Source organism: Cannabis sativa, chromosome 3 (assembly GCF_029168945.1).
Source record: "Cannabis sativa cultivar Pink pepper isolate KNU-18-1 chromosome 3, ASM2916894v1, whole genome shotgun sequence".
In the NCBI taxonomy this organism is placed as follows: Eukaryota; Viridiplantae; Streptophyta; class Magnoliopsida; order Rosales; family Cannabaceae; genus Cannabis; species Cannabis sativa.
The window spans coordinates 41,186,536-41,212,656 of NC_083603.1; the positions used below are offsets into that span (position 1 = coordinate 41,186,536).

At 31.1% G+C, this 26,121-nt stretch overlaps 4 protein-coding genes across 14 annotated transcripts; all 4 read left to right on the top strand.

Moving 5' to 3' along the window:
• Positions 1-1,321: 1,321 nt before the first annotated feature.
• Positions 1,322-5,077, top strand: LOC115709203 (beta-1,3-galactosyltransferase 7-like). Of its 8 annotated transcripts, none has more exons than XM_061111118.1 (11): positions 1,322-1,573; positions 1,673-1,778; positions 1,868-1,926; positions 2,026-2,240; positions 2,454-2,517; positions 3,312-3,384; positions 3,467-3,587; positions 3,696-3,783; positions 3,875-4,000; positions 4,263-4,372; positions 4,617-5,077. In XM_061111118.1, exons 1-11 carry the CDS (start codon positions 1,482-1,484, stop codon positions 4,763-4,765), a joined length of 1,203 nt encoding a protein of 400 aa, XP_060967101.1. In that variant the 5' UTR covers positions 1,322-1,481; the 3' UTR covers positions 4,766-5,077. The 8 variants fall into 8 exon arrangements, with proteins under 8 accessions (XP_060967101.1, XP_060967099.1, XP_060967100.1 ...); XM_061111116.1 differs by having other exon boundaries at positions 1,384-1,573; positions 2,017-2,240; XM_061111117.1 differs by having other exon boundaries at positions 1,384-1,573; positions 1,871-1,926; positions 2,017-2,240.
• Positions 5,078-7,943: 2,866 nt separating this feature from the next.
• On the top strand, positions 7,944-15,009 carry LOC115709165 (probable LRR receptor-like serine/threonine-protein kinase At1g56140). The gene is made up of 25 exons (XM_030637206.2): positions 7,944-8,233; positions 8,322-8,499; positions 9,243-9,308; positions 9,414-9,485; positions 9,574-9,645; positions 9,731-9,802; positions 9,904-9,975; positions 10,204-10,275; positions 10,370-10,441; positions 10,529-10,600; positions 10,677-10,748; positions 10,830-10,901; positions 10,994-11,059; positions 11,144-11,212; positions 11,303-11,347; positions 11,440-11,504; positions 11,603-11,979; positions 12,084-12,282; positions 12,363-12,401; positions 12,511-12,660; positions 13,102-13,220; positions 13,310-13,520; positions 13,611-13,842; positions 13,926-14,076; positions 14,176-15,009. Exons 1-25 carry the CDS (start codon positions 8,101-8,103, stop codon positions 14,575-14,577), a joined length of 3,150 nt encoding a protein of 1,049 aa, XP_030493066.2. The 5' UTR covers positions 7,944-8,100; the 3' UTR covers positions 14,578-15,009.
• Positions 15,010-16,091: 1,082 nt separating this feature from the next.
• Positions 16,092-18,288, top strand: LOC115709189 (putative F-box/LRR-repeat protein At4g15060). The gene is made up of 3 exons (XM_030637238.2): positions 16,092-16,246; positions 16,423-17,753; positions 17,863-18,288. Exons 2-3 carry the CDS (start codon positions 16,476-16,478, stop codon positions 18,037-18,039), a joined length of 1,455 nt encoding a protein of 484 aa, XP_030493098.2. The 5' UTR covers positions 16,092-16,246; positions 16,423-16,475; the 3' UTR covers positions 18,040-18,288.
• Positions 18,289-20,342: 2,054 nt separating this feature from the next.
• Positions 20,343-22,751, top strand: LOC115709181 (putative F-box/LRR-repeat protein At4g15060). Of its 4 annotated transcripts, XM_061111891.1 has the most exons (5): positions 20,343-20,501; positions 20,856-21,034; positions 21,153-21,196; positions 21,307-22,176; positions 22,290-22,751. In XM_061111891.1, the coding sequence occupies exons 1-5, from the start codon at positions 20,410-20,412 to the stop codon at positions 22,464-22,466; spliced, it is 1,362 nt and encodes a 453-aa protein (XP_060967874.1). In that variant the 5' UTR covers positions 20,343-20,409; the 3' UTR covers positions 22,467-22,751. The 4 variants fall into 4 exon arrangements, with proteins under 4 accessions (XP_060967874.1, XP_030493087.2, XP_030493088.2 ...); XM_030637227.2 differs by adding an exon at positions 20,611-20,651 and having other exon boundaries at positions 20,344-20,501; positions 20,856-22,176; XM_030637228.2 differs by having other exon boundaries at positions 20,344-20,655; positions 20,856-22,176.
• Positions 22,752-26,121: the final 3,370 nt, after the last annotated feature.

Here is a 26,121-nt window from a genome sequence, read left to right on the forward strand (position 1 = left end):
TTTTCTTGGGCCCTAGGCTAGATGGGCCCTAAAGGCCTAGTCCGCTTATGTCTAAGGTTATGCCTTGACTCTAAGTAAACATGCATTGCATGTTACTAATACCTAATTAATGTTCATTTGAGTTATTCCTTGTTGTTGATGATATTAATATTTTGTTTTAATATTAGGATTGCAAATAAAATTACTCAATTCATAGGGAGACTCGAGCACTAAATACGTGACTCATCTAAAATAAAGCTCACTTTACTAAAAAATAAACACTAATATTCTTAGACATTCTAGAATTAGACAAATATATAATGAAATGACTTCCAAATATAAAAAATATCATTGAGTTGCAATTCATAAAATAATAAGTACACCTTATTATTAAAAAAATACACTTAAATAATTTTCAAAAATTACTCTTAATATTTTTTTATATAAAATTTTTTCTCACATTATTTTATGTTAATTTTAATTTTATTTTCATATTTATTTTCTAAATCATCTATATATATATATATATATATTTTTTTTAAAAAGAAAATTTTATATAATTTTTTATCATAATATTTAAAATATAATTTATTTGTATTTGATAAGTATATATATATATATATTTTAAGAATATGAATTAAAAGAAAAAAGTTTAAAAAATTTAATAAAATTAAAACTATAAAATTTAAACAAAATAAAAATTATTGAAATGAAGATATCTTTAAAAAAATTTCAAAATATAAATAAAATTTTCCATAAGTAAAATACCAAACTCATTGTAGGAGTGTCTTTATTATCATTTGTTTTTGCTTTAATAAAACTCTCATTTATTTATTTATTTATTTATTTTTGGGTGAATTAAAACTGTGATTGGTTGATTATAAGAAAATGAGAATGAAATGAAACATAAGAAGTGGCGTGACTGACTGTCGTCCACGCCAATAAACTTTTCCAAGTAAACCCAACAAACCAAAGTCTCTTCCTCTTCCTAACAAAATAACTAATAACCAATTACATTCCAACTAACCAATTTTTCATATCTCTTTTCTACTTTGGACACCAATACCAGAATTTCTTTTAGTATTTTTTTCGGTATTATACTATTAATGTAATTAAGTATCAAATTTTATATAATTTATACAAATAATTTTAAAAAAATGTCGCTAACCAATCTACAAAAAAATTGTCACATCAATAGCATTGGTCTAAATGGTCTCTCCTCTTTCCCCAAACTCTATTTTTGGTTGGTCCTAATTTCTATTTTCCTTTCTTTTTCATCATTATTATTATTATTATTATTATTATTAATACGAATCCAAAGGCGGGTTTATTTATTTATGTATAAAATAAATAAATAAATAAATAAATAATCCAAATCAAATTCTGTTATATAATACTTTTTCAGTTTTCAGTTTCATTTTCAATTTTCCAAACAGAGAAATTCCTCTTACTATTATTGCAAGAGGACCTTCTCTCTCTCTTCTTGGTTTTGGTTTTTTCAAATGAAGGGTCGGAGCTCTGGTAGAATCTCCGCCAAATGGATTCCATTCGTTTCTATGTTTTCCTTCTTCCTCGGCGTTCTCATCACTATCAGGTACCTTTTCTCTTTTCATGCAATTTCATCATCCAATTCAATCCATTTATATTTTTCATTTCATCAATAATGATTCTTCTGAATATTGAATTTCGATAGTTCTTCTAGAATGTGGACGCCACCTGAGTCAACCAATCAACTCATTTCCAGTCATCGCCATGACCAGGAGCTTCAAGTCGTCGCGGAGGATTGTGCAACCAAGAAGGTACTTTTGAATTATATATATATGTATATATTGGGTACTTTTCCTGGGGGTTTTATTGGAGTTTTGAAGTTTTTGATGATTTGAATCAGAAGCCTGTACAAGAAAAGGAAGTGATGAGCGAAATTCACAAGACCCATAAATCAATTCAGTGAGTAAAAACTTGAGCTACTTTCGATACAAACTCATTAAAATTTGTTATTTTTATTAAACAATTCTGTTTTTGTATTTGAATGCGGAGCCGTTCCAGATCTCTAGACAAGCAAATGGCAATGATTCAGATGGAATTGGCTGCCACTCGGAGTTCTAGGGAGTTGGGATCGTCATCTGAGGGTTCGGATACCAAACCTACGTTGCCTAATGAAGGAACTACGAGGAAGAAAGTGTTTATAGTAATTGGAATCAATACTGCTTTCAGCAGTAGGAAGCGTCGTGATTCGGTTAGAGAGACATGGATGCCTCAAGGTATTGTACCTCTTAACTTTTATTTTCATTCTATTCTATTTTTCCCAAATATTTGGATTGAATCAAAGAATTATTGTTCTTAAGAGAAAATATTAACAAAAAGAAAAATTCTTTATCAATTTTGTTCTTAAAATCCAAGTCCTAACAAAGACTTAATGTTAATGTTGTCATGGTCTTTTGGCTGAATTTTCATGCTTTCCTTTTCTTCTTTAGGGGAAAAGCTTCTCCAATTAGAGCGTGAGAAGGGTATTGTTATTCGCTTCACAATTGGCCATAGGTAAAACATTTCTCTGGTTATTCTTTCTGAAAGCTTACTTTGTTGTATGTGTTAGTCAGAGACAATGACTTGTTATAATATAGTCATGGAATGGGGTTGCTTCTTTTGCCATTTCCATCAGATAATGAGTTTACAATGGTTACTTTTATGCACTTACATTTTATTCATGGGATCATAGCAGTACTGTACCATTTTCGGTCTGTAATCTATTATGCTGCCATTCTTTTTCAACTACCTTTTCTCATATAACCTATTGCCATACAAGAATGTAAAACAATTTCACTACATTCTTCAACTCCCTGCTCTTCTGTGTATCCAGAAAATAAAAATCAATTAGCTTATAAATTATCTGTATTACCTCCTCTGTCAACATCAGTTATTCTGGAGTAATTAGGACAAGACTCCTTTCTTCTATATAGAGGCTAACTAACTATATGTTTGTTAAGTGTATACATTTAGTGCTCTACTTATAAACCAGGATAAATTCTTTTCCTAAGAAATGGTTGTGTAAATTTTTTTGGTTTGCCATTATGTAATTTTATCTGATGTTTATGTTGCAACAAAAAAACTTCTACTATTGCAACATTAGAATCATCAATCAGAGAAATCAAATGATGGTGGAACACTAACACAACCTGAGATGACATACTCATCAAAGATGTACTGGAAAATTTCTGATTTGACATGTTGCCATGTATTTTTATACATTTATCGAAGTTGGTAAAACCAATTATTGTAGTGCTAGTGTGCCTCCTTTTGGAATTGACCTGATGTACTATTTGTTATTCATTCAGTGCAACTTCCAATAGCATTTTAGATAGAGCCATTGATTCAGAAGAAGCTCAACATAAAGATTTCCTTAGATTGGTAAGAAATGGAGCTCTTTTTGTGCGAAAGTGAAAATGGTTATGAAATAAAAGTGGTATTAATATTGTGCATTATTTTGCAGGAACATATTGAAGGATATCATGAATTATCTGCCAAGACAAAAATTTACTTCTCTACTGCAGTTGCAAAATGGGATGCTGATTTCTATGTCAAGGTTGATGATGATGTTCACGTCAATTTAGGTATGCAGAGTCTTTTGATTTTTATGTAATTCCTTTTAATTTGGGTTATACACAATCACAATCCTTTTACCAAGCTTGAGTACTTTTTTACATATCTTTTCTGTGCAGGTATGCTAGCAACTACTCTAGCCCGACACCGGTCAAAGCCAAGAGTCTACATTGGTTGTATGAAGTCTGGACCTGTTCTTTCTCAAAAGTAATAACTCCCTTAGAGCTATCATATGAATGTAGTTTGTTCATCAATATATATTTATTAGTACTAATTTCTTTAAACTCATATTTTCTAGGAGTGTCAAATACCATGAGCCAGAATACTGGAAATTTGGAGAAGAAGGGAACAAATACTTCCGACATGCTACTGGGCAGATCTATGCAATCTCCAAAGATCTAGCTACATATATTTCCATCAACCAGTAAGCTATATTTCAGTTAAAAATATTATGTGGTCAAACCAATTTTAGACTTATTTTTATACATATATTCTTGGAATTTGTATTCATAGTATTGGAACTAATCAAACTGTATTCTGTAATTAAAATTTTACAAGTGTTTGAGGGTAAGAAATCTGATTATATAGCTAGACAAAAAGTTAACTCTATAAACTGTTGAATATTTCATGTGGTCACTCTTTGAAATTTCATGGTCAAAGTTCTGAGAAGCTGTTTTTACCTGCAGACCTATATTGCATAAGTACGCCAATGAAGATGTATCACTTGGTGCTTGGTTCATTGGCCTCGAAGCTGAACACATTGATGATCGTAATATGTGCTGTGGTACTCCACCAGGTACTGAATTTAGAACTAATATTGATTACGAATGTCTGGTAACCATACCTAACAAAAACTTAATAGTTTGCAAGTCTAAAAGGTAATCATCCATGTCTTGTGCATACGAAAATGTTCAAGATCTAGAAAGATTCTATGGCATCATATTCTACAATTAACATTAAATATCAAGTTCACACCTAAGTCTTGTACAGTAAGTAATTTGAAAAGGTTGTGGCTTGGATTCGTTTTTACTTAAATGCAGATTGTGAGTGGAAGGCACAGGCAGGCAACGTCTGCGTTGCATCATTTGATTGGAGCTGCAGCGGGATCTGCAAATCTGTGGAGAAAATCAAATTTGTTCATGATAAGTGTGGTGAAGGGGATGGAGCTGTTTGGAGTTCCTTGTTTTAAAATGCATTCATTTTGTGGTGTCTTTCTTTGGCCAATTGCAGACACAGAATGCAGTTTTTAAGGAGAGTTCAAATTGAGAAGGCATTTACGAATAGCGATACACACGTCGAAAGAATACCGGCGCTCTCTCATTTTAATTTATTTTTTGTTAAAAAGACTAGTAAGGAACCATGTGAAAGGGAAAGCCAAAGTTGTTGTAATTTTATACCGATAATCCATGATGGTTCTAATTGTATTTATACCAATCTTTCTAATCAAATCATTGTTGCTTAAAGATATCTTATATATATAATGCTAAAGCTTCATTAGCCATTTTGGGTTGAGCTACTTTTTCATTCATTTCTTATTTCTTTACATTTATAGTTAGGCTAATTAGAATTTTTGCTCTCTGAATTTTGATATTTACTAAATTATATTTTTTGAATTTTTAAGATCGTTAAAATTTCCTCCTTAATTATTGAGATTATTAGATTTTAGAGTTTTGTCCAATTTCAGTAAGAAAAGTCTAACATGGATAAAAGATTAGGGAGTATGATTTTGTAGATATCAAAGTCTGAGGAACATGATATAATTTTTTAAATATAAAAAGCTCAATAGTTCAGGAGAATTTTTAACGATAAAAAAATTTAAAGAGCATGATTTAGTACATGTCAAAATTTAAAGGGCAAAAACTTTAATTAACCTTATTAAACTTATGAGTTATTTTGAGAAGTTTCCAATATTTTCCAAGAAAAAATAACTCAATATGAAAAGTCAAACAATAATTTCTCTCTCACCAAATTAATAATGTAACACCACGTGTAGATGTGGAAGAAATTTGAGTGAATTGGATAAAAATAGTGAATATGGTTTTAATATCACAAGTTGTAATAGTGTATGTGTAAATTCCCCAGTTAGGGAAGAAAAAGAAAAACAGCCCAAACCATTATATTTATATTAGGTGGACATGGTTTGACCATTACACACCCTCAAAGCTCAATCATCAATGCACTTAATTGTATGAAACTATAAATATAAATATATGTATATATATTTATAGAATTATTGACAGTAAATTTTTTTTATGTTTTAATGTTTATACATTTGATTTTTTTATTATTTTTGTTTTGTAAAATTCTTTTAAGTTTATTTTTTGTTAAATTTGAGATATCAGTTAAATATCACCGTTAAATACTAACTAGATGATCACTGTGTATACTAGTGTATACGTGAAAGTAAAACTTCGAGATCAATACAGTAATAATTTAGTTGGTATTTAACGGTGACATCTAGCTGAAACCTCAAATTTATAAAGAAAAATAAACATAAAAGAATTTTGCCAAAAAAAAAAATAATCAAAATATAATAAAGTTTCGTCAAAATATATAAGAATTTTACATTAATATACTTGTAGAAAATAATAATAATAAATATATTACCAAAAAAAAAAAAATAATATACCCTCATTTAAAAAAAAATAATAAATAATATACTCATTTATAAAATTTATTATTATATATAACTTAACAACCACAATTTTTCTTATATATATAATTTTGATAATACTATTCCTAACTTATAATTAATACAAACGCTACATTATGTTAAAAAAGAAAGATTACGATTAGATATGTAACAATCAGTAGCTAAACTAAACGTTTAGATACTAATTAATAGTTATTTTTGAATAACAATTATTAATTAAACCAAATATTTAGATACTAATTAGTAGAATTTTTTCTCAGAAAAAAAAAAATTAATAGGGTTATTTTTTCTGGATACCAATTAATTATTATAAAATTCCATATGATATTAGGGTGCGTTTGGAAAGCCACAATGTAATTGAATTTGTCTGTAATTTGAGGTAATTACACAATTTGACATGTTTGTCTGACCATATAATTACACTGTAGCTGTGTAATTGAAAGTAATTGAGGGGTTCTAATTACACTCTCCAATTCTCATAGCCCCATGAGAATTGAATGTAATTACACTGTGTAATTACTAAAAACTTTCCATATTAAATATTAGCTACTAAAAGATATTATTTTCCTATGTAATTACTAACTATTTTGCCAAACAAGATATTATGAATTCATATGTAATTACCACCTCATATCTAAATACACATTACATTTTAAAATATAGTGTAATTACTACACTGTGTAATTACCACCCTAATAATTACCCTACCTAATAATTACACAGTTACTTTGAAAAGCACCCTTATAAAATATCATATCATACTCTTTAGGGTAAATACCATTTTGGACCCTCTGTTTTACAAAAGTTACCAATTGGATCCTGTGTTTTGTTAAATGACGAAATGGACCTTGTATTTTCTAAAATAGTACAAATAGGACCCTGAATTGATTTTTTGTCAAAATAAAGTTTAATTATAATTCGATCTAAAAGTGATATGATAAAACTGTTTACATTTTTTGTATCTGTTCGTATTAAGCATTGTCTTCAAGTTGGTTGTATTAAAAAAAAAGTTGTTAAAAAATTAAGCTCAGGGTCCTATTTTTACTATTTTAGAAAATACATGGTCCATTTTGTCATTTAACAAAACACAAGATCCAATCTATAACTTTTGCAAAACACAGTCCAAAATAGTATTTACCTTACTCTTTATAATAATAAAAAATTTCATATCATGACAAACTATTTTGGATGACTGTAAAAACCAGCATACATTATTGAATAATATTAAATACATATATATATATATATCACTATACAACAAAAGTGTACTGTGTGGAATAATACTAGCTAATTATGAAGAAAAAAAGATATTTTGAGATAACTTTTAAGATTTTTTCATAGCTAAAAACAAGATAACAAAAAAATAGAATATCAAATATCAATTAGTAACCAAATAAATTACTAGTAATTGTTTACGTTCAATTAATAAATTTTAACACTTTCTTTATGTAATAATAAAGAAGAAAATGTATATTATATTTTTTAAAAAGAAAGTATATTTCAGTTAAAATAACATGAGTATAATTAGGTTGAGAATAAATTATAAATATTTGTTATTTATGTTATTTATTATTAAAATTTAGGTATAATATTAAACTTTATATGACAAATAAGTAATTAATTTCTTTATTATTTTTTTGATGTAAATTTTCCTATTTATATACAATAAACTTTGAATCTTGTTGTCAACTTGCCCTGGCCAGTCCACCATTCAAAAATGGATCCAAAACTTATTATTATTATTATTATTATTACTACTACTATTAATTTATGCCTGAAAAACATTAGACTCTATATACCATTCAAAATTTTCAGGCATTATTAACTTTAGCTTAAGTTTAGAAAGAAGAAAAAGTAATTAAGTTGATATCATGTCAAGAGCTTCATCATCATCTACTCTTACTAATTTCTTTGTAATAGTCTCTTGTATCTTTGTTCTTGCTCCTTTTAGAATAAGTGCCCAGAATAATAATGCAACTCAACCAACAACTCATCCCTCTGAAGGTATATATATTATGCAAAGTTGAAGCCTTTATTTATATATATAATATATGATGTTGTGATGATTTTTATATTTGGATTACATATGCAGTGAGAGCTTTGAATACTGTGTTTAAGCAATGGAAAATAAAGGGTGAATGGAATACAAGTGAGGATCCATGTAGTGGAGCAGCCATTGACTCTACTGATTTCAATGTTCTCACTTTCAACCCTTTTATCAAATGTGATTGTTCTTTCAAAAATGGCTCACTTTGCCACATAACTCAACTGTATGTCTACTATATATATAAATGCACTTATGTACTTACATTTCATATTTAAAAGTTTCAACTTAAGGGTAGTTGGTTCATGAAATTAGTATATACTCTTAATAAGTGTGATAAAAATCACAGTTATGATCAGTGACGGACTCAGAATTTTTACTTGGGGGCTTATTTATCATTAAAAAATATTTATACTTATATTATAATCACTCTTCCTAGATTTATTTAATTTTGTGGGGATTTTTTTATTATTTTAATCTATAATTATCAAATTAAGAAAATTACATTTAACTTTTTAAAAAGTAATATTTTTATTAGTGGGGGCTATAGCCCCATATTAATACTACTAGGTCCGTCCCTGTTTATGATCAATTACATAGTTAGATTAATGGGATTATTTCATAAACTCTGACAAAAGTTTACACGGATCTATATTTTTTTTTACCAAAATACAGACTATTATTTTTTTGTTGTTCTAAAATAAACGTTGGTTTTTTGAAAAAAAAAATTAAAAAAATAATAGTTTGTAAAAATGTAAAAAAAAAGAGACTATTTCAAAAAAATAAAAAAATTATAAAAATATAGTTGTATGGAATTTTAATTATTTTTATGGGTTTTAAAATTTTATTTACAGAAAATATGATCTTTTGATGTATTTTTATGTTGTACATTTGTTATTTTGTTATTAATTTTTTGTTATTTATATATTATTTACTTTTAAAATTTTGGTGATGAATATCTGTTCACAGGAAGGTGTCAAATGTTGCTGGTACAATTCCAGAAGAGCTATGGAGTCTGTCATTCCTTTCTAATCTGTATGAGTTTATTATTTGACCTCTTATACTTCTAATCATCTTTTCACATGAAAACTGGCCATGACTTAACTTGGTTAATTGGTTTATTTCATTAACTATCTGTAGGAATTTGGGCCAAAATTTCTTGACAGGCACTCTTTCTCCATCAATTGGAAACCTCACTAAGATGCAGTACTTGTAAGCCTACTTACCTAAAACTTAAGCTTGAAACTAATTCAAGATTATTCATTGTTGATTTATTTTTGGCTTATATATATAATACTAGGAGCTTAGGCATAAATGCACTCTCAGGGGAAGTACCAAAGGAATTAGGACTACTTACTGAGCTATTGATTTTGTAAGTTAAAATTCTTTCTAATTCAGTCATATATATTCTTGGGAATTTTTTGAAATAATTTCTTTTTATGTGTGTATATATATAGGTCCTTTTCATCAAACAACTTTTCTGGTCCTCTGCCACCTGAATTAGGGAATTTAATTAAATTACAACATCTGTAAGTTTGTACCATTGAATCTCTTTTCTTCCCTTTGATTTTCTGTTACAAGAATTTAATGAAGTCCTTATTGATCACTGCATTTCAAACTCATTTGACAGTTTCATTGATAGTGCTGGAGTTAGTGGAGAGATACCTTCAACATTTGCAAATCTTCAAAGCTTGGAAACATTGTAAATTGTTTAATTCTTCTAACTTGTGTTGTGGATCATTAATAGACACACTACTATTACATAAAAAAAGGGCCGACCCTGAGGTGAGAAGAAGGAGGCGGTTACCTTAGAGTTCAAATCCCAACAACTACACTTTTTCACTGAAGTCCAAATTAGCCTAAGACCGACCCTGCATAAAAAGAGTTACAAGATTATTCTTCTTTTACTGAAATCTTTAACTTTCTACAGGCGAGCATCGGACAATGAATTCACAGGAAAGATACCTAAGTTCATAGGAAATTGGAAAAATCTTAATACCTTGTAAGTCAAATTGAGAAGTTCTTAGTATGTTGATGACATTACTTAATATATCACAATATTAACAATTGTTAGTTCTTTGTTTATGTTTCTTTAGGAGGCTTCAAGGAAACTCTTTTGAAGGACCTATACCATCAACACTCGCAAATCTAACTTCTTTAACAGACTTGTGAGTATCACCATACTTAATAGTCTTACTTTCATATTTATATGAAAATTTTTAAAGCTAACAATCATGAGTGTGAATTATATGTAGGCAGTTAAGTGAAATATCTAATGCGAGTACTTCTCTTGCATTTATCAAGAACATGAAGTTGCTAAGTACATTGTAAGTAATCTAATTCAAACATATCTTCTCCCTTGTTTTGAAACATAATGTATTAACTATTCATTACAACTTGTAGAGTTCTTAGGAATAACAACATTACTGGTTCGATTCCATCCTATATCGGAAAGCTCAGTCAGTTACAACAACTGTAAGCTCATTAAGGAACTCAAAACTATCCCATTTGCACTATCAACTTTCTATGTTCACTCATTGCATTTTCTGTTTGCAGAGATTTAAGCTTCAACAAGTTAAATGGACAGATTCCCAACTCGCTTTTCAACATTAGTTCACTCTCTTATCTGTAAAACATCTTCAATTTTCTCTATTTTCTTTTGTAACATATGTAATTCCTCAAGAACTACTTTTTATCTGTAATATTGCTTCTTTAATTAGGTTTCTCGGAAATAATAGCCTAAACGGAACCTTGCCTCGAAAAACAAGTACATCTCTTCTCAATATGTAAGTTAATATTTCTGATATGTTTTGCAACATTTATGATAAAGACTCTGAAATTGAGTTTCATGTACTATGCTTTTGTTGCAGTGATTTATCATACAATAATCTAGTTGGGAGCATTCCTTCTTGGGTCAACAATCAAAGGAATCTACACATGTATGCATTAACATTTAGAGAATTAACGATTGAATTTCTCTCTACTAATACCACATTTGAATAACTCTTTGTGCTACAAAAAAATTGCAGTAACTTAGTTGGCAACAACTTTACATTAGATAACTTAAACAACAGGTAACTCTTTTCTCATTCTTGCTCTTAGTTGCATTTTTTGCTTAATATATTATGTTCTTCTTTTGTTTAAAATTATTCTTTGTTCTCTTCAGTCTTCTTCTTTCGGGGTTGAACTGTCTCCAAAAGAGTTTCTCTTGCGGTCTAAGCGATCCCACGTGTATGTATATCATAACACCAAGAAAATGTTATGAAATATCTCTAATTGGTAACTTGTCATTTGTGTTGTTGTAAGTAAAGAATTTCAATGGTGTACAGATTCTAGCTTCGGGGTTAACTCTGGCGGTATTGAACTAAAATCTTTAGATGGAATTGAGTATGAAAAGGATGATGAGGCTTTAGGTGCAGCTACACATTATGTCACCAGCAGCAAAAGATGGGCAGAAAGTAATGTTGGAATTTTCGCAAACAACATTAATTCTAGCTACATAAGTACTATAGTATCTCAATTCAAAAATACTTTAGATGAAGTACTATTCCAAACAGTAAGGCTTTCTGCTTCATCATTGAGATACTATGGTTTGGGGCTTGAAAATGGTAACTACACTGTCAAACTCCAGTTTGCAGAAATTGCTTTCGATAATTCTGGCACTTGGAGAAGTGTTGGCAGGCGCGTTTTTGATATTTATATCCAGGTATTGTCCACCTACATACTAGTAGTGTTCTTGCAAAAAAGAATTATCAAGTGAAATTTTTGTTACCCTTTTCCTAACTGTAACTGTTTGTGTGTATATTTCAGGGAAATCGAGTTTTACATGATTTTGACATAAAAAAGGAGGCTGGTGGTCTCTCTTTTAGAGCAGTAGAGAAAGAGTTTTCTGTTCATGTTTCACAGAACTACATTGAAGTTCACCTATTTTGGGCTGGAAAAGGAACTTGTTGTATACCTGCTCCAGGTACTTTTGGGCCATCCATTTCAGCAATCAGTGCCACCCCAGGTAAGAATAATATGCTGTGGAAATTTTTTAAATTCTATGTTTATAGGAAACATAAGAATAATATTATTGTTTTGATACAGATTTTATACCCACTGTGAGCAACATATCTCCAAGCACCAGTAAGTACATCATATTGTGTGAATATTCTTAGTTTCTTTGTTCAAAGGAAATATGATTCTGGTTTAGTTGACCATTATTATTGTTTTGATACATATTTTACATCCACAGTTAGTAACACATCTCTAAGCACTAAAAAGAAGTACCATACTGGTCTGATTGTTGCGGGAGTTGTTGTTGGATTGGCTGTTTTAAGCATTTTCTGTGTGTTAGTGGCTTTATACATTGCTCGACGAAGGAGGAGAGCTCAAATGAATGAAGGTAACATGGTTCGATCTTGGAATTTTGAAGTGTATGGTTGAGAAATTAGAATAGTGTGTATGATCCGATAAAGTTTTATCTCAAAATCAATTGACAACTAGAAAAGTAGCTCGTGCATCTTATATATGGTATTATGTTTTCATACATTATACATTATCAATGTGGGACTTTCTAACATCTCCCTCATGACAAGGGTACTTTTCGGTTCTTCTTTTTAGATTGATACCATGTTAAGAATGTGTAAATGTGGTTGAGAAAGTAGATAAAATAGGTGTAGTAGATGCATGTAGTTTCATCTCAAAACCAATTAGTAATGAAAGAAGTAGCCCATGGATCTTATATACATATGGTATTAAGTTTCACACATTATCAATCTAAGACTTTCTAACACATTCCAACATTCAAGAACTACTTCACTATTGACTGATAATTGCTTTGCAGAGTTCTTGGGAATGGATGTTAAACCATTCACTTTCAGCTATAATGAACTGAAGACAGCTACCAATGATTTCAATTCTGTTAATAAGTTGGGAGAAGGAGGATTTGGACCTGTCTACAAGGTTTGTCATTTGTTGATGACACAATTGCTCATTGGTCAAAGTAAAGATTTTTCCCTTCCTCTTATACAAATTTTCTTATAACTCAATAGGGAACACTTGAAGATGGAAGAGTTATTGCAGTGAAGCAACTGTCTGTGACTTCTCATCAAGGAAAGAGCCAATTCGTTGCTGAAATCGCCACAATATCTGCTGTGCAACATCGTAACCTCGTCAAATTGTATGGATGTTGTATTGAGGGAGAGAAAAGACTTCTTGTTTATGAGTACCTAGAAAACAAGAGTCTTGATAAAGCATTATTCGGTAAGTAAATAACAATTTTGTTGCTGTTTTCACAAATACAAGCATTTGGTACATATTATAATAAGAGCCTTAAATCATGTCATTTATCAGTGAATGGTAGCTTGAGGCTGGATTGGTCAACACGTTTCGAAATCTGCATAGGGGTAGCAAGAGGTCTAGCTTATCTTCATGAAGAATCACGGATTAGAATTGTACACAGAGATGTCAAGTCAAGCAACATTCTTCTTGATTCTGATCTCATCCCCAAAATATCAGATTTCGGTTTAGCTAAACTTTATGATGATAAACATACTCATATAAGTACACGAATTGCTGGAACAATGTAAGTAAAATGTTCATGATGACAACATAGCCTTGTTTTGTTGCTAATGGATTTTAACTGAAATCTTTTGGATGAAATTGCAGCGGTTATCTTGCACCAGAATACGCCATGCGCGGTCACTTAACAGAGAAAACCGATATCTTTGCCTTTGGAGTTGTGGCTCTAGAGCTTATTAGTGGAAGACCAAATTCTGACTCTACTTTAGATGAAGAAAGAATGTACCTTCTTGAATGGGTACTAAAAATCAAATTATTATGAGCTATTCTTTATAGTTTTTCTTATTAGATTTTGATCTTTTGATACATGTTTTTATCATTGTTTCATGCTTGCTAGGCTTGGAATTTGCATGAACAAGGCCACGAAATCGAACTGGCAGATTCAAAACTATCAGAATTCAATGAGGAAGAAGTGAAAAGAATGATTAGAGTAGCTCTACTATGTACTCAAACATCACCAACAATGCGTCCATCTATGTCAAGAGTGGTGGCAATGATCTTAGGAGATAGTGATGTGAGTACTGAAATTTCAAGGCCTGGTTACTTGGGTGACTGGAAATTCAGTGATGTCAGTACCTTCACGAGCCAGATTATAATAGGGACTGATTCCAGCTTTAATGACTCGTCTGCAAGCACGAGCATGGTGGCGGACGCAATGCCACCGCCGCCAGCAAGTGGTGCAGCTCAGCCAAATGCTCACAACACCATCAAAAGTGAAGGTGATGAAAAATTGGTTTGAGTTTTAATAAATAAATTTTCTCTAAAAAAATAAGGTAACACAACACCCGCCAGCTCAGCTCGGCACGACGGCGCGCATGGTGGTTTGGTGTGTGAGTGATCACCCATGCGCGCAAAATTGGGTACTCCTGGAGGCCCGTACCCATATCTCAAACTTGCACTATTTATACACTTCTAATGAAGTGTTTTTATCTCATGTGAGACTCCAATTACTCACACACTTCACTATTTATTTTTGTAAGATTTCACAAAGGTCCACCAGCTGTGTAATATAAGATTCCAATGAGAATTTCTTATCATCCCAATTTTTTAGTTTTTGCTAAGTAAAAGAAATGTTCTTAAAAACATATATTTGAGTTCTTAAACATAATGGTTTATTGATTGTGTTAGAACAATGATTCAATCAAAACATTATTTTCTCTGGTTTTGCTTATTTGAAAAAGATTATTTTTTTTCCTTTCCAAAATAAGTAACCTTTCTTTTCATTTTCTGTTCTGTATTTGTATTGAATCATGTCCAAATATATTGCTCTTGGTTTTTGGCTTGATCTGTCAATATAGTATAGTATAGTATCAATTTCCATTGATCTATTTGGCTTCTCTTCATTATTGTCAATTTTATTATTTAAATTAAAGACTGATTTTATTGTGTATTATTAATACTAATTAATACTATTAAATTTAATTAAAAGGAAATTTAAATTAATTATGTGCACTACAACTTTATTATCTTCCCTTACAAAAAAAAAAAAAAAAAAAAAAAAAAGAAAAAAAGAAAAGAAAAGAAAAGACATGATCTTTTTTTTTAATAATATATACTCATTATTATTTTTAGTATGTAATTACAAATTATACTATTTTTTTTTATAATTGATTTTTTCTTTTAAGATTTCTCATTCTTAAATTTATACCTCGAAGTTATCTTTTTTCTTCAACTATAAATGCGGTTTTGCTATTGCGATTCAATTAGTCTTGTCTCTACGACATGGTTGTCAGTGTTTTACTCATAATTTTGTAACATAAATTTATCGTCAATAATATGTTCTAGAATGGTTATTTACCTTAAGGATTTCACTCTCTCTCAACTTTTTTTTTTATTTATTTTCAAAAGGCTAATTAAGATTTTTACTCCTAAACTTTAACATGTAACAAATCATACTCTCTGAACTTTTCTAACCGTTAAAAATTCCCTGAACTATTGAGATCGTTAGATTTAAGACTTTTGTTTAATTTCATTCAATTTTAATATTTCAGTAATTATTTATATACTTTAATAACTACAAAATCATGTCCCTCAAATTTTGACATGTACTAAATCATGTCTCTTTTATCATGTTAGATTTTTTTTATTAAAATTAGACAAAAATTCTTAAATCTCAAGAGACATTTTTAACGACCTTAAAAATTCAAAAAATATAATTTAATATATGTCAAAATTCGGGATAAAAATCTTAATTAGCCTTTTCAAAATTTAAATTTTCACAGTCATAGTTAAAACGTAGAATCATTCATTAATTTTGATCTTTTATACATAGGTAATGCCTCATTTTCGTGATCATAAAATAGCTCTGCCTTTTTTGTTGGGAGACCACCACAATTCTTCTTCTTCTTCTTCTTCAAATTAGCCATTGTTAACCTCCATAAACCCTAACTCCTCTACTGCAATTACAAGTAAGTTTTGAACGATTCAGAAACACACACACACACACATATATATATATTTAAGCATGTTAGAAATTCATTTCCTCTGGATGATATGATACGCCGTATGCAAATGCTTTAATAAAGTTTTAAATTTTGTATAATAGGAATCAAAGGTTTCTAATTTATGGTTTCTCTTTCTCTAGGGTTTTTGTTTTTGCAGTTACAGTCAACAAATCATTATCGTTTTCAACTTTCTATGGCTAAAAAGGGCGTGGAAGAAAACCGTCTTCGTCCGGCGAGAAAAAGAGTTAAAGCAACATCGTTGATTAATAAGGCTGCTGAAGACGAGGACAGAATTTCGAAACTACCTGATGCCACCATTCTACATATTCTGTCGTTTCTTCCCACTAAGGATGTGGTTCCGACTAGTCTTCTTTCAAAGCGTTGGAAACTCATGTGGTATTCAGTCCCAACACTCTCTTTCTTAGATACTGAATATAATAGATTGCCATGGTACTGTGAAAGGTTCTGCGATTATGTGGACAATAGTTTGGAACACCGTAAGAGAGGTATGTTTTTTATGGGCGATTCTGTCATAACTAGTTTTAAGCTTCAGATGTATAGCTATTTGAAATGCTTAGCTGATCGCCTAGATAAATGGTTAGCTTTTGCGGTTCAGAACAAAGTCAAGGAAATAAATATAAGCTTAAGCAGGGCAATGGTGTTTGATCATCATAACGAGCACTACTGCATACCTAAAACACTAGTAGTAAACGCAATACATTTGACTATTTTGGAGTTGAGTAAGGTGGAGCTGAATTCTCGTTACTCATTTAGTTTTCCATCCTTGAAATCATTGTCAATGGATCTTGTTTTGTTTGCTGACAATGATGTGCTTGATAAGTTGTTGTTAGGTTCTCCTTCACTTGAGAAGTTTCGATTAGATTGTTGTAGTTTGAGTACTGATCATCAGCTCAACATAATTAGTTTCAGCCTCAAGTTCTTGGAAGTTCAACTTACTAAGGATATAGTGGAGCAAATTAGAGTGGCAAATCTTGAATCTTTGGAACTATTCGGTGTTTACTTTGGTACAATAAATCTCTCAGTGTGCAAGGCAATTAGAAATCTTTCAATAAATTGTTATTGGGGTCCGGAAGAGTCGTCATCATTAGAATATCTTATCTCAAACCTTCCTCTCCTTGACAATTTAACTTTGAGCAATTGGTATGGATTAGGGACGAATCACATTAGAATCTCGAGTAAGCAATTGAAACGTTTCGAGTTGAATAACCCGTTTACAGATGAAATGACAGTTACAATTGAATCAGCACCAAAATTGGAATCATTTTGTTATACGGGCAATATCAAATTTAGTATAACAATGGTGGAGCCATCCAATTTGTTGAATGGAACATTCATAATTCTTGACCGACAAGGGAACTATGATGGAAATTGGTTTATCGGTTTGATTAATTTTCTTTTGAATCTTAAATGTTGTTGGAATACAATAAGCTTAGATGTTGACTCAGTTGAGGTATGTTCATCACTCGTTTTGATTGATTTGTTCTGTTATTTCAAATTATATTGCTAGTTTATCATATATTTATATATTTTAATATGGTTTCTTGATTTTATACATGAAGGCCCTCATCGTTCCAGAAAATTTGAAGAGTATATGTCGTTCTCCTTTAGTTAATTGGGAGCATCTTCGAGTTTTTACTGAATGCAAACCAGAAATGGAATCAGATTTGAGAGATGCTCTGATGTGGGTTTCTCCTTCTTTAAAGACATTAACTATAGCAAAGAGGGGCATTCATTAGAAACTTTACGGCATTTTAAAATATGGTTATGCTATATAGATTATTGTCTTATATTTTTTTTCCGGATGATTGCTATATTAGTATCTATAGAGTGAATGAGTAGACAGGATACTTTAGTTTGAAGAATGTGTATATATTTTTCTGCTTTCGATTTCAGTTTTCAATCCTACAAAACTTGACCTGTAGAATTGTCAAGATGTTAATTTGCTGAAATGTGCTGAATGAAAACTTAAGAATTTCTCATGGTAATTATGAGGCTGCATATTTGCCCTGATGAGGAATGCCAATCAGTTGGCTTTGTTAGATATTTTCACTTTTTCTTGTTATTATGCTCTGATGAGGATTGCCAATCAGTTGGCTTGTTTGATACTTTCTCTTTTTCTTGTTATCATTTTCAATTCTATGATGCATTACTTCATTTTATCATCAGTAATCTGTTCTACAATGGTTACCTCACTTGTATTGAATTTATGCATTATGTTTAGTCTGTACATGGATCTCTTGTTTCGTCTACAAACTATAGAAGGATATGTCATTGTTTAAAGCTTTGCACATATCGTGGTTTTGACAACTTGATGAGTGATACTTTATTGTCATTTTACCCATATTTATGTTTTACAAATTAAAATTGAAAAATATATAGTATATCTGCCAGAACATGTCACAAGTGGCTTTGAACAAACAAGGCTCCTCCCACTGTTTAGTTCATGAATTTGAAAAGCATGCAGAATATTGTTTGGAATCAGTTCTTTCTGAAGGGATAAAATCTTTTCTGCTTCTCATAGCCAAAAGTAGGGAACCTGAGAAGAAGAATCATTGTAATTTTGATACAGATATCTTTCTCACTGTCAGTAACAAATCTTCATTGTTTGTGGGAATTGTTGTTTGTGTTGGGATTCTAAGCATTTTGTGTGTGTTAGTGGCTTTCTACTTTGTTCAACCCAAAAGCAGGCTCAAATGAAATAAGGTAACATTCCAACTTTGAACTTGAAATGCTCTGCTGACTGTGATGTTTTTCTTAAGAAAAGCTACGTCATTATTGATATAGTGATCTGTAGAGTATAGACTGCTGATCTGCTAATTTCGTAACACTTTGCAGGCTATAAAATCATCAATTTGTTGTTACAAAAGCTCTGCTGACAGTGATTTTAATGTTTTTAGCCAGTATGTTGTTCAAATTGCCGCTACATCTATTGTGCAACATCTTAACCTTGTCAAATTATATGGACGCTGTATTGTTTATAAGTGTACCTTGAAAACAAGTCTTGATCAAGCATTATTTGGTTTGTGAACAACAATAATTTGATCAACTGTTTGTGGTAAAAGCGATGATTATCTGCACCTTGCTGCCGATCCCAAGTCGGTGAAGTTTTGGATCGAATCTGACTGTCTTCAAGCGGTTCAACTCCTTGGAAAGAAACATTGAGGCTGCAGTGATGTTGACAGATTGTGTTAGTGACTTTCTACATTGTTTAACAAAAAAAAAGCAGGCTCAAAAGAATGTAGGTGACATTTAACTTACCATGCACTCAAACCTCACCAATGTCCATCTATGTCAAAAGTGGTGGGGATGATCTTAAGAGATAGTGATGTGAGCACTGAAATTTCAAGGCCCGGTTTCTTGGGTGACTTGAAATTCAATGATGTCTGTTCCCTAATGAGCCAGATTACAGAAGGGACTGAATCTATCTTCTGTGACTCATCTGCAACCACAAGCATTGCTCACAACACCATCAAGAGTGAAGGTGATGAAAAATTGGTTTGAGTTTTGTTTGTGTAATGAAATGTTTTACTGCTTTGTAGCGGTGTAATATAAGATTCCAATGAGAATTATAGTTAGTTTTTATTTTAACCAAAAGATTATTCTTAGTTGAAAATGAAGCCTATCAAACTATTCACTTTAACTTTGAAGTACTGAAATTGTTCTTAAACATTCCGTCTCTTACATTAGACCATGACTATATGGACAACAAAAGGCTACATAGGTTGTAATTTAGGTCAATGACACTAATTTGATACGAATTATTGCGGGTTATAACCATAAAAAATAAATACGGGCTAGAGTTAATACATGTAATGTAAATTGACCTGTTTATATATTTTTTTTTTTCGAAATCGACCTGTTATATTTAATATATTATTAAAATTATTAATTTATAGTTAAATTATTCTTTATTTTTATAAAAAGTATATATAAATTAGAAAGAAAATTGGACAGTTTAATTCTTTTTCATAAAATTATTTTGAATTGTATTTTATTGAGTTTAATTTGGATAGTTTATTTAAGTTGGGCGGTTTGTAAATTTTTTTTGAACAGCGGAAACAATTTTTGTAATCTACGTGTAAAACTTTGAGTGTAAAGAGAATAAAATGAAAATAAAAATTAAAAAAAAAAAATTCCAGCACGCGAAAGGCACGTGTCATCTTTTCTCGAGCGAGAAGTACAGAGCAGCACAACTATGGTTCGTCTTCTTCTTCTTCTTCAAATTCGCCATTGTTAACCTCTACAAACCCTAATTTCTCACTTCTTTAACTGTTTCTCCTGCATTCTTCTTCTTGTTGTTGTTCAAGAAAGAGAAGAATCAAAAATTCTACTGCACTGCACCTACAAAGTAAGTATGAATCATTCTAGTTTTTTTTTTTTCAATACATATACATATATATATAAATGTATATTTAACATATTAGAAATTCATCTCTTCTGGATGAGCCGTACGTAAATTCTTGAAATTTTATAATCTAGTTTTATAGGAATCGGTTTCTCTTAGTTTTTATTTATTTTTTTAATTTAAATTAAATATCTTTTGTTGTTTCAGTCAACAATCATCATCATCGTTTTCAACTTTTATGGCTAAAAAGAGCGTGGAAGAAAACGATCTTTGTCCGGAGAGAAAAAGAGTTAAAGCAACATCATCGAGCAATAAGGCTGAAGACGAGGACAGAATTTCGAAACTACCTGATGCGATTATTCTACACATTCTCTCGTTTCTTCCTAGTAAGGATTTGGTTCCGACTAGTCTTCTTTCAAAGCGTTGGAAACTCATGTGGTATTCAGTCCCAACACTCTCTTTCTTAGATACTAAACATGCTAGATTGCCATGGCACTATGATAGGTTCTGCGATTATGTGGACACTAGTTTGGAACGCCGTAAGAGAGGTATGTTTTTTATGGGTGATTCTGTCATAACTAGTTTTAAGCTTCAGATTCATAGCTATGCTAGAAGTATTGCTCATCGCATAGATAAATGGTTTGCTTTTGCGGTTCAGAATAAAGTCAAGAAAATAAGTTTAAGCTTTAGCAAGGAAACCGAATGGAATCGCGATCTTCGCTGCTTCGATTATTACTACTACTGCTTACCTAAAACACTAGTAGTAAACGCAATGCATTTAACTATTTTGGAGTTGGGTAAGGTGGAGTTGAATTCTCGTTACTCATTTAGTTTTCCATGTTTGGAATCATTGTCAATGGATCTTGTTAGGCTTGCTGATAATGATGTGTTAGATAAGTTGTTGTTAGGTTCCCCTTCACTTGAGAAGTTTCGGTTAGATTGTTGTAGTTTGAGAACTGATCATCAGCTCAATATAAATAGTTTCAGTCTCAAGTTCTTGCAAATTCAACTTACTAAGGATATAGTGGAGCAAATTAGAGTGGCAAATCTTGAATCTTTGGAACTATTTGGTGTTTACTTTGGCACAATAAATCGCTCGGTGTGCAAGACAATTAGAAATCTTTCATTGAATTGTGATTGGGGTCCGGAAGAGTCGTCATCATTAGAATATCTTATTTCAAATCTTCCTCTCCTTGAGAATTTAACTTTGAGCAATTGGTATGGGTTAGGGATGAATCACATTAAGATCTCGAGTAAGCAATTGAAACGTTTCGAGTTGAATAACCCGTTTACAGATGAAATGACAGTTGTAATTGAATCAGCACCAAAGTTGGAATCATTTTGTTATACGGGCAATATCAAATTTAGTATATCAATGGTGGAGTCATCCAATTTGTTGAATGGAACATTCATAATTCTTGACCGACAAGGGAACTATGATGGAAATTGGTTCATCGGTTTGATGAATTTCTTTTTGAATCTTAAATGTTGTTGGAATACAATAAGCTTGGATGTTGACTCAGTTGAGGTATGTTCATTACTCATTTCAATTGATTTGTTTTGTTATTAATTTTTATAATTAGTCTATTTATCATATATTTTTTTATGTTTTAATACGGTTTCTTGATTCTATACATGAAGGCCCTCCTCGTTCCAGAAAGTTTGAAGAATATATGTCGTTCTCCTTTAGTTAATTGGGAGCATCTTCGAGTTGTTACTGAATGCAAACCAGAAATGGAATCAGACTTGAGAGATGCTCTGATGTGGGTTTCTCCTTCTTTAAAGACATTATCTATAGCCAATAAGGGCATTCTTTAGAAACTATGATTATGCTGTAGATTATTGTCTTATGTTTGTTTTTCTTTTTCTTTTCAGCTGATTGCTATATTAGTATCTATAGAGTGAATGAGTAGACAGGATACTTTAACTTGAATAATGTATATATTTTTCTGCTTTCGATTTTCAGTTTTATAACCCCTACAAATCTTGACCTGTAGAACTGTCAAGAAGTTAATTTGCTGAAAACTTTTAAGAATTTCTCATGGTAATTATATGGCTGCATATATGCTCTGATGAGGAATACCAATCAGTTGGATTGTTAAACATTTTCCCCTTTTCTTGTTATTATTTTCAATTCTATGATGCATTACTTCATTTTATCTTCAGTAATCTGTTCAACAATGGTTACCTCACTTGTATTGAATTTATGCATCTTTAATCTGTACATGGATCTCTCATTTCACCTACAAGCTATAGAAGGATATGTTGTTGTTTAAAGCTTCGCACATATCATGGCTTTGTGACAACTTTATGAGTGGTACCTTATCATCATTGTACTCGTATTGCTGCTGGCATTATTGCCAGAACATGTCACTAAGTGGCTTTGAACAAACAAGGTTCCTCCCACTGTTTAGTTCATGAATATGAAAATCGTGCAGAATATCGTTTGGACTCAGTTCTTTTTGAAGGGAACAAATCTTTTCTGCTTCTTCATAGCCAAAAGCAGGGAACCAGAGAAGAAAAACCATTGTTGTTTTGATGCAGACTCTATACCCACTCTCAGTAACAAATCTCCAAGCATTAAGAATAACCATACCGGTCGGTTGTTCTGATTGTGGGAACTGTTGCTGGTGTTGTGATTTTAAGCATTATGTTTGTAAGTGGCTTTCTACATTGTTCAACTCAAAAGCAGGGTCAAATGAATTAAGGTAACATTCCAACTTTTTCTATGTTCCAACACTTTGAACTTAGAATACTGTGCTGAGTTTGATGTTTTTCTCAAGAAAAGCTACTTCATTATTGCTATAGTGATCTATAGAATTCTGATCTGCCATTTTCTTCGCACACACGAAAGCTCGTTATATCATTTCGTTATAACTTAATGGGAATGCTACTGCTGATCTGCAAATTTTGTAACAACTTGCAGGCTAAAAATTATCATTTGTCGATACAAAAGCTCGTTGTATAATCTTCCCTATAAGTCAATAGGGAATGCTATAGTGATCTATTGTCTGATGCCCCGGTAATTTCAATGTTTTGAGCCGGTGTGTCGCTCAAATCGCCAGATAAAATACTAATGTTAACAAGTATACCTTGAAAACAAGAGTTTTGATCGAGCATTATTAACTGCTGATCTCAAGTTTTGTGTATTTTTGGATCGAATCCGACTGCCTTCAAGCGGTTTAACTCCTTGGAAAGAAAAATCGGGGCTGTAGTGATGTTGATGGAATTGTGTTAGATAACCAAGATACAAAGGTTGGCCTTATGGAAGAGTTGCGTTCCAATTAAGGTAAAAGTTTTCGAATGGCTAGCAGTTTTGGGAAAGGTGAATGCTCATGACACAATGCAACAAAGAAGACCATCTCTTCTACTATTGGAATGTACCTTTTCCAAATCATGATGGCACAGGTTGTTGGTGGAGTTTGGGAGAGTTGTTGGTGTTGCTAGTTCAAGTGTTTTGCGTGTTTAGTGGGTTTCTACTCCCACTTTGACATGAAACTCTGAATGTGATCAAATTAATTAAGAGAGCTACTTCTTTATTTGCATTTGGGCAATCTATTGAACATTTAAGCCAAGAGCACTAGTCAATTTGACAAAGAGTGGACGATTAGCGAGGACTGGTTCAGAGCTAGAGTCGGCTAGCATTCTTTTAATTTCACTCTCGACTTGGATATATTATCCAAGTCGGCTAGGATCGGTTCAATGAAAAAAAGTGTTCTTTGAACCGAACGTGAAAGTAGTTTTCCATCAAACGGCTGTTCTCGCAACTCCACTCTTGCCTTGGATTATATATCTATCACTAATCGTATGTCCATCTATGTTCAGAGTTGGGCATTATTAGTGTTTAAAATGTTACTACGTCAAATGAGGTATAATACCTCAAATATGTACCTCGTCATTTTTCTTAACTAAATGTAGTGAATAGTTATGAGCTAAATATTTTTATATTCTTTTCACTCTTATTTAGTTTAATTTATTTTCAGAAAAAATTTATATGAAAAAAAAAAACCAACCTTTATTACAATTTTATCTCTATAACTTTTATACTTCTTTTATTTTCTTTACCAATATAACTTTTGCACACACATAAACCTTTTATGATGATGTCATTATATTGTATTGATACTCAAAATATTTTTCTTATCTTTTATATACATGTTCACTATTTTATTTTTAGTTTTCATTTTAATTTTTCATTTCAATTTCATTTTGAATTATTTTTCTACAATCAAAATCAATTTTTTCTCTAAAAAATTACTCCCCACGATCTCCAACTACCGTTAAAGTTCCATCCAACGATTTTTCTTTTGTTTTTTCTTTCTTCCAAATTCTGTGTAAATGGTCGTGACCCGCTCCTCTTCTTCACCATCCCCATTCGTGAAAAAAATCATTGTTAAGAAGCCCATTTGTAAAAGCTCTAAACTGACAACAATGAGTGTTAAATCATTGTTGAACAAAGAGATAGGGAAACAAACTATAGTTAAAGATGATAACTCTAATGAAGATTTTGTTGAACCAGCAACAAAACCAAATGGTCCTTTGAAGAAAAAATTATAGAGGAAAGAGTTTGATTCTAGAAGTTAAGATGGGGAAGAAGCATGCAAATCAAATTTCTAAGGTTTGGTTTCAGTTTCTTTTCAATTTTGCCCTAATTTTGAAATGTTGTCTCTGTTTTGTTTAGTATTTTTTCTTGTGATTTTAGTTATAGGGTTTTATATATTTAATTTATTTTGTTGTTTTCTTAATGATAGATTTTATAATTTAGAATATTGTTAGATTCTATTTTAATTTATGTTTGAGACATCTAACTCTGATGACGATGGAAGCTATGATGACAACTCCAGTAATTTTTCCGATAACTTTTTTTAGCAACACTCTATGCTCCAGTAACTTTTCCTGTAATATTTATTATTAGAAATTTATTTACTTTATTTATGTTCTTTTATTTGGTTTCCCGTATTTAAAATTTTGTTTATTTTTTAATCCCATATCTTTTTACATTATTTTTTGAAGCCATATAGAAGTAAATTTTTAATTTTCCCTCATATTTATGAAAATTTACGGGATGCACTTATACACTTCTATCTGTTTTGGTATATCTGAAATAAATTTTTAGTCAATTTTTTTTCTCATGGTCATGTACGCTATATTTATGAGAATTGCTAAAGGGTACCACTGGTGCCTAGCACCCTCCTACGTGTCAATATCGCTATTGGTGCAATTAAGTATCGGGTCCCAGATAGTTTAATATAATAATTTTTATGGAGTATCGCTAACCAATTGTAAGACGACACATCTAGAAAGTGCTAGGTACCACTGGTGCCCAATAGCAATTGTCTATATTTATTTAAAATTTTGAGAAATCCGAAAAAATTTATCACGCTGAAAACAGGGTTCAAAAAATGTATTGCATCCGTAACTATTTTATTTTATACGCGTGTGAAATAGACTATGCAAATACTGCTTTTTATAT

Excerpts from the sequence above, each read along its gene's own strand:
- LOC115709189 (XM_030637238.2), top strand. The coding sequence starts at position 16,476 with ATGGCTAAAAAGGGCGTGGAAGAAAACCGTCTTCGTCCGGCGAGAAAA. Across the intron at positions 17,754-17,862 it reads TAGATGTTGACTCAGTTGAG|GCCCTCATCGTTCCAGAAAA; the intron begins GTATGTTCATCA and ends TTATACATGAAG.
- LOC115709165 (XM_030637206.2), top strand. The coding sequence starts at position 8,101 with ATGTCAAGAGCTTCATCATCATCTACTCTTACTAATTTCTTTGTAATA. Across the intron at positions 11,213-11,302 it reads AATCAAAGGAATCTACACAT|TAACTTAGTTGGCAACAACT; the intron begins GTATGCATTAAC and ends AAAAAATTGCAG. Across the intron at positions 12,402-12,510 it reads CAACATATCTCCAAGCACCA|TTAGTAACACATCTCTAAGC; the intron begins GTAAGTACATCA and ends TTACATCCACAG.
- LOC115709203 (XM_061111116.1), top strand. The coding sequence starts at position 1,482 with ATGAAGGGTCGGAGCTCTGGTAGAATCTCCGCCAAATGGATTCCATTC. Across the intron at positions 2,241-2,453 it reads AGAGACATGGATGCCTCAAG|GGGAAAAGCTTCTCCAATTA; the intron begins GTATTGTACCTC and ends TTTCTTCTTTAG. Across the intron at positions 4,373-4,616 it reads GTGCTGTGGTACTCCACCAG|ATTGTGAGTGGAAGGCACAG; the intron begins GTACTGAATTTA and ends ACTTAAATGCAG.
- LOC115709181 (XM_030637226.2), top strand. The coding sequence starts at position 20,410 with ATGAAAATAAAAATTAAAAAAAAAAAATTCCAGCACGCGAAAGGCACG. Across the intron at positions 20,502-20,855 it reads TACAGAGCAGCACAACTATG|TCAACAATCATCATCATCGT; the intron begins GTTCGTCTTCTT and ends TTGTTGTTTCAG. Across the intron at positions 22,177-22,289 it reads TGGATGTTGACTCAGTTGAG|GCCCTCCTCGTTCCAGAAAG; the intron begins GTATGTTCATTA and ends CTATACATGAAG.